Here is a 7,428-nt window from a genome sequence, read left to right on the forward strand (position 1 = left end):
AGGGGATATGGTTTTAGGGTGGGGATGCAAGGTGTGAACTCGGGGTGTGAACTTGGGATTTGGACCCAGGCTGTGGATGTGAGGTGTGGACATGGGTTGTGGATAGGGAGTGTACACAGGGGATTTGGATTCAGGGTGTGGATGTAGGGTATGAACTTGGGTTGTGGACCTGGGGTGTGGACCTATGGTATAGACTTGGGATATGGACACGGTATGGATGCAAGGTATGAACTTGGGGTGTGGACATGGGATATGGACCTGTCATGTGGATGTGGGGTGTGGACTCAGAGTGTGGATGTGGGGTGTGAACTTGGGATGTGTACATAGGGTGTGGACATGAGATGTGGACCTGTGGTATAGATTTAGGATGTGGACACAGGTTGTGGATACAGGCTGTGAACTCGGGGCGTGGACGTGGGGTTTGGCCCTGGGGTGTCGATGTGTGGACACGGGTGTGGAGTGTGGACAGGGGTGTGGATTCTGGGTCTAGTTTCTGGACCAGGTTGATCCCGAACAGGTGCAGGGCTCTGCCACCCTCTCGAGCCTGTGGCTCCTGGTGAGTGTGGGCTGAGGGAGATCACCTCATGCACAGCTGTGCATTGCTTGACCTCAGCCATCTTCATCCCAGTGTGATTGCTTGTGTCATGGGTGAGCACACAGAGACCGGCCGGGCTAGTGTGGTTCTCTGGAGACAGATTAGCAGTGGCCTGGCTGCAGTTGCCATTTTCACAGTGCCTTCGCCAACATGGGGTGTCACCAGTGTGATGTGTTTGGTGGTGGTCAGTTTGTCAGGTGAAAACGATATGGTGTGATTATAGCCTGCCTTTCATAGGTGGGTTGGTGAGGGGCGTCTGTTTCCCGCAGTGCCTGGGTGCCTGTTCTGTTCCTGGCTCTGCCTTGACCTGCGGGGAGAGGCCCTTAGTTTCTGGGTGAAGGATCAGAACACTTGATTGTATTTGTTGTAAATGGTTTTTATAGTTTGCACTTGAAAGTTTTTTTTCCTGATTTGGAACACTTTCAATCCATCAGCATTCTGTCTGATTTCTTTTCCCATTTTTTGTATGTATGTTTAGAAGGTTACTTGTACTGTGAGAGCAGACAAACACACCTGCACATCCGCTTCACAATCCACTCTTCAGACTGCTTGCACTTCATTTTGGTTTATGTTCTGAGATGAAGAGTGAACTTAATGTTTTCAAAAACATGTGCAAAGGTCTTTCTGGGCTGCAGGATCTGTTCCTGGAACTGTGGGACTAGCAGCTACACAGTTAGCATTCTGTCTGGGACCACGGGTCCTTGGTGGCCTGCAGAGGGTCTTGTCTGCTGAGTGCTGGGCCAGTGCCTGGGGTGAGGGGAGGATGTCCCCCTGAACAGTGAGGAGACCTTTGGGTCTAGGGAGACATCTAACCTCTCATGCCTCAGTTTCCTCATTGTACAATAGAGCTAGTAATATTTTTCCCCATTATTGCAGGATTGTTCCAAAATAATACATTTAGGGTTCTTGCTGCTGCTTGATACACAGTGAGCGCTCAGCCAGCCTGAGCGATGATGGGGTTTGTGATGGTGGTGACAGGATGGTGTCACTCTCACAAGGCCAGGTTCTTTTTCTTTTTATTGAGATAAAATTCACATAACATAAAATCAACCATTTTAAAGTGAGCATGTCAGTGGCATTTAGTACATTCACAGTGTTCTGCAACCATCACCTTTTTTATCTATTGGGTTGTTGGAAAAGTCATGACGCATTTTTGCAATGAAAAACAGAAAAATACGTCATGGCTTTTCTGACAACCCAATAGTTCCCAAACATTTCATCCCAAAGGAGACCCATGTCCACTAAATAGTCATGGCCCTTTCTCCTCTCCCCCACCCTCTAGCCACCACCAGTAGGTCTTCTGTCTCTATGTATTTACCTAATATGGACATGTCATGTAGTTGGGAACATACAACATGTGGTCTTTTATGTCTGGCTTCTTTCACGCAGCATAGTTTTTTTGAGGTTCATCATTTTGTAGCATGTGTCAGCCCTTCATTCCTTTTTAAGGCTGACTAATACTCCATTGTATGGCTACACCACAATTTATTTACTCATTCATCAATTGATGGACATTTGGGTTGCTTCCATCTTTTGGTTATGGTGACCAATGCAATGAACGTTTGAGTGCAAGGATTTGTTTGAGTCTCTGTTCTCAGTTCTTTTGGGTATATATCTAGGAGTGGAATCACTGTGTCATAATGGTAATCCTATCTTTAACTTTTTGAGGCACCACCATACCGTTTCCATAGAAACCACACCATTTTACATATGCTCTAACCATGTAAGAGGATTCTAATTTGTCCACATCCTCACCAGCACTTGGTATTTTCCTGTTCGTTTTTTTTTTTCTTTTAAAAATTGTAACTATCCTAGTGGGTAAGAGGGATATGTCAGGGTTTTGTTTTGCATTTCAGTGGCATACAGATGAGTAAGGATGTTGAGCATCTTTTCATGAGCTTGTTGGCCATTTGTATCTCATCTTTGGTGAAATGTCTATTCAAGTCCTTTGCCCATTGTTTAATTGAATTGTCTTTGTGTTGTTGAGTTGTAAAATTCTTTCTGTATTCTAGATAGGCCCTTATCAAGTATATGATTTGCAAATATTTTTTCCCATTCCACGTATTGTCTCTCCACTTTCTTGATAGTGTCCTTTAATGTACTAAAGTTTTAAATTTTGATGACATCCAATTTATTTTTTCTTTTGTTGCTTGTACTTTTGGTGTCATATCTAGGAATCCATGACCAAATCCAAGGCTATGAAGATTTATCCCTGTGTTTTTCCAAGAGTTTTACAGTTTTAGCTCTTATATTTAGGTTGTTACTGCATTTTCAGTTAATTTTTATATATGGTGGAAGGTTCAGCGTCATTCTTTGATATCCAGTTGTCCCAATACCATGGTGCTGCCCCCTGGGGAGGGAAACTTGTGGCAGTCCTCCATGGGGTCCAGAGGGGCCCCTCCCATGGCTCTTAGCTGCCCCCAGTGAAGTGACCTCCACCCCCACCCCCCACCCCCCGGCTTCCCTGGGCTTTGTGGTGACAAGACAGTGGCAGCTCTCATGGAGGAGGGACATCCTGGTCCCTCCACCTCTCCTGGTCATGCATGGTGAGACCTTCCTTGCCCCTCCCTCTCTTCTCCTTGTCCCCTGACTTGTCCCGGTGGGCCACTGTCCCCCACACACTATGCCTCATCTGCACTCACACTGCCCAGGCCCCTCTCAAGAGGTGAGCAGGAGCTGCCCAAGAACATTGCAGGGGAAGCACTCAGAATTGTTGCATACTAATGATGTCTGTGTTTCCTGCCTTTCAGCTGTGTTGGAGTGGAAGAGGAGGAGGCCCCAGACATCGACATATACCACTGCCCAAACTGCGAGAAAACCCATGGGAAGTCCACCTGTAAGTGTAGTGCCACACGGCCACCCCTTGGATCTGACTGACCTTGGGCCCAGCTTGCTGGAGTAACACTCCTGGGTGGTCACACCCTGGTGCTTGGGGACCACTGCCAGCCTCGTTTACCATGTCTATGACCTTGCAAGGCCCACTGCAGCCCCTCCTGATAAGCTCCTGCACTCACGGCCACTGTACAGACCCCACTGGCTCTCTAAGGCCTGGGCGGGGGCCGTCAACTCCAGCACCTGCAGGGTCCAAGCCCATCTGGGACGAGATATGATGCAGGGCTGTCCAGGGGCTGTGCAGCTGACCGCTGCCATGCTGGGGTCTTGAAATTTGCATTGTGGTATCTGCTCTCCCTCCTTTCTTCACCCAACTGCAGGGAATCTTAGGCGATTCCCTTTCCCAAATGGCCTGCTGTTTGCCAATTCTGAGGACTTTATCCCCCCACCCCTTCCTCTGGTCCCTTGGGGGTGTGGCAGTTTCTGTCTGGGCTCCTCAGGGTGCAGGCTCATCCAAAGTGGCTCCAGGGGGACCCACATCAAGGCTGGGAGGTGAGTTCCAAGGCTGAGCTCACTGAGGAGTGGGATGCTCTGGTCTGCAAGGACCGAGGGAGAGCCTGGCTTGGGGAAAGTACAGATGGCATGAGAGCTGTTAATGTGGCCTCTCATTTCCAGCCTGGATTGGGGGCTGCTCACAGAAGGCGCAGGCTGGACGCTGGCCTTGGCTGGTGGTGGATCCCAGCCCTGCTCTCCTGGAGCAGGAAGGTTCGCAATTTGTAACTTATCTTCATACCCGAGGAGTTGGCAGCCCTGGTGTCTGCCTTAATTGCCTGATCATTTGTCTGGTCACTGCTTTTCAGCAGATACAAGAGGGTGACTACCACCCCATGGGTTAACTGGTGGCATTTCTGGCACCTCCTGAGCCACTGGGAAAGCTCACGGCCTGGGAGAGATAAATAGAGTGGGGACATGGGACTATGCCCTGTGACCCTGGGAACTGGGCCAGGGACAAAACAGGGCTGGATCGGAGACCCTGACTGTCCCTGCAACAGAGCCCAGTGTCCTGGGGAGGCACTGTCTTGGGGGGCTTAGGGAGGTGGTGCAGGGCTACCTCTGTGTGGATTGGGGGCTCCTGCAAGAATCAGGGCTGGGGTTGGGTTACAGTGGGGTGCGAGGTGGGCATTGGTGTGCACACAGTCCGATTTCTCCAATTCCCCTGCATGTTCCCAGAAGCACCCTTCCCTGACGATGACAGCTTGTCCGCTGTTGGGGGCATGTGTGCCGACCTCACCGAGCCCCTGCTCGTGTGCTCCTGGGTTTGGGCAGAGGCCTGCTGATCCCCAGCTGCCTGTTATTACCACTGAAAGCCAAGTGCAGGCACCCTTTCTTGACACATAAAACCAACCACCCCCAGGGAGTGCAGGGAGGGCAGCCTGGTAGGACCCAGCGGCCCCTCCCTGGTTGTGCATATGTGCATGTGGGTGCATGGATGCATGTGCCTGTGAGGGTATGTGCATGTGTGTGTGCATGAGTGTTGCATGTGTGTGTATGCATGAGTGCATGTGTTTATGTATGTAGGTGTGTGTGTGCATGCATATATGCTTTATAAATTTTGTGAATCACACAGTTCCTGTCTAATGTTATGGATGGCCATGTGCCATCAGGGACAGAGGTACAGGTTCTAGCACCTTCCACCAGTGTGTGTTCCAGATTGCCTGTCATTCTTCATTTGAAATGAGTCTGTGCTCTGACTGGAGCCTGTCTGTGACACATCAGTAGGTTTTTGCCACATCAACTCAGTCACACCTTCTACATCAAGGCCTCTTGGGGACAAGAGGCCCCTCGATGTTACTATGTCCCCAGGGGAGCCCCCAAACCCGTGGGAGCCCAGGCCTGCCTCCTTCCCTGCCCTGGGCGGGGTTTGCGGCAGGCAAGGCAAGGTGAGGACAGGGAGGCCACAGGTTTTCCTAACTCACACAGATTTAGTATGGGGCCCAGGGGTCCCCATGGGAACTCAGCAAGAAGTTTCCATTGATACAAAGGCTCATAGAAAGCAGGTGGCACACCCTTAAAGTGGCTCTGATCCCAGTGTTGCCTCTTTTTAGCCCTGTGACTGCTAGAGGTTACTTCACTCATTAACTTGTCACTTTCCTCCTGAGGCCAGCCTAGCTGCCAGGGAAGTGGGGTGTTGCTCCCACACCCCAGGCATCCCACTGGGCAGCTGTCCCCAGGGTGTGTTGTCAGAGGGGGATGTTGGGGCACCACAAGCAGGAGGACACTCAGCCTCTCAGCTCGGAGGTGTCACGGTCTTGGGGGAGGGAAGGAGCCCACTAGCCAGGGCCGTAGGGGAGGCCTGGCGGAGCTAAGACCCTGCCCGCTGCTCTGTCTCAGGTGGTTGTCCCAGCCCATGCGCGCCAGCCGCAGCATCAGGCAGGGTAGTCCCTCCATGACGTGGTGGAGCTGCTCAGCCCTCAGTGCTAGAGGGCCAGATACTCCAGGACTGACCTGGCCTCAGGTCAGCATCCACTTCTCAGGCCCAGCTCCTGGAGGCATGTGGAGATGCTGCTTCTTTCTCCTGCTGCCGGCTGCACCCCAGCGTTGTGCCTCTGCATGCCCTCTCAGGGGAGACCTTGGCAGGGCTCCAGCCTTGGTTTCTTCCCTGGAAGTGGGGCTGCCCTGGGACCACACTGCCTCAAGGAGGGAGAGTCAGATGCAGGTGCCAACTTGGGTGCCCTCAGGCCCTGCTGGGAGGATAGCAGCTGGGAGATAGGGGGCTGCCACCACCCTGCCAACCTGGAGGGACCCACGTGGAGTCCCGTCCTCAGCACCCGCCTTTTCCTCCTGCCCCCTCCCGCTGACCCCCACACTGCACTAGGATCACCTAGCTCTTCATCAGTCAGGTCGTGGCCTCTCCTATCTGCACTGTCATGGCTTCCAGCCTGTGCCCTGGGCTTCTCTTATCCCACCTCAAATCCCTGAACGCTTTGGGCCCCTTCATTGGTGAGGACCCCCTGAGAGCCAGGCTCACCTTCCATTGGGGGCAGGCAGGGAGGACCCCCGATTCATGTGGACATCAGCCTGGATCTAGGAAGCAGGGCTCATCAAGTTCCATTCCACCTCCTCTGTGGACATACACAGCAGTCTTCATCTCCTCAGGCCCTTTGCGATGGGAGCACCTTGTAAACTCTAAAGCCCTGTGCATGTGGTATGCCCCAGGGTCACTTCCTGATGCAGCTGTAGGCTCAGCAAAAAGGATGATGTTTATGCTATTTTCAGAGGCAGTGTGACTTGGGTCATGGTTGGGGTGGTGTCCCCAACCCAGTGCCCTGTCTTCGCCATGGGTGCCTCCTCCCTGTCCCAGCCCACTGGGCTCTTTAGGAAGCAGGGAGACCCCAGGCCAGGAACTTCCCCAAGGTTACACAGAGATAAGACGGTGGGGCAAGAAAGATTTGGGCAGGTAACCCTGATCCCTTTGGGTCTCCTGTGTGTGCCTGGTGCTGCCTCCAGCAGTCCCAGCTTGTATATTGCCAGGTTTCCATAACACCCACTCCCACCTAAGCCGACGAGACAGGCATGACATAATATTACCTGATGTAGGAGAGTCCCCAAGTTGACTTGATGGGAGATGGGGAAGGGGTTGTGGTTTGGAACAGGCCAGCTTAGCCACCTTCCCCTTCCTGCTTTAGGTAAGTTCTCAGTAGCAGTCATTGTCATCGGGCTGTCATCAGCCACCCTCATCCCCACAACCCCCGAGACAAAGGAGTCGTAGGGCTCACCCTTGCAGCCCCTCTCTGCCCTCATCTGGGAAGGACAGGCACCCTGAGGCCCCTCCAGCAGTCTCTCAGATCCAGCCTCATTTCTGCTGAGGGTCAACCTGTCTCAGACCCCACCCAGCAGCCCTTAGGGATAGGTGTCCAAGCCCAGTGCCCTCGTACTCACCAAGTTACCTGTGGCTGCCCTGAATGGGGAAGTGGGTGGGGTGATGGTGGCAAGGGCCACAA

The 7,428-nt window shown here is 52.5% G+C and overlaps 1 protein-coding gene across 1 annotated transcript in view; it reads left to right on the forward strand.

The window, feature by feature from the left end:
• The first annotated feature begins 745 nt into the window (after nucleotides 1-745).
• Nucleotides 746-7,428, forward strand: part of PHF2 (PHD finger protein 2) — a 44,444-nt gene continuing 37,761 nt past the window's right edge. Inside the window, exons 1-2 of the mRNA XM_019628368.1 lie at nucleotides 746-792; nucleotides 3,346-3,431. Coding sequence (XP_019483913.1) covers nucleotides 746-792; nucleotides 3,346-3,431 — 133 coding nt within the window. The remainder of the gene's footprint in view (nucleotides 793-3,345; nucleotides 3,432-7,428) is intronic.

This window comes from Hipposideros armiger, unplaced genomic scaffold (genome assembly GCF_001890085.2).
Source record: "Hipposideros armiger isolate ML-2016 unplaced genomic scaffold, ASM189008v1 scaffold_783, whole genome shotgun sequence".
Classification (NCBI taxonomy): Eukaryota; Metazoa; Chordata; class Mammalia; order Chiroptera; family Hipposideridae; genus Hipposideros; species Hipposideros armiger.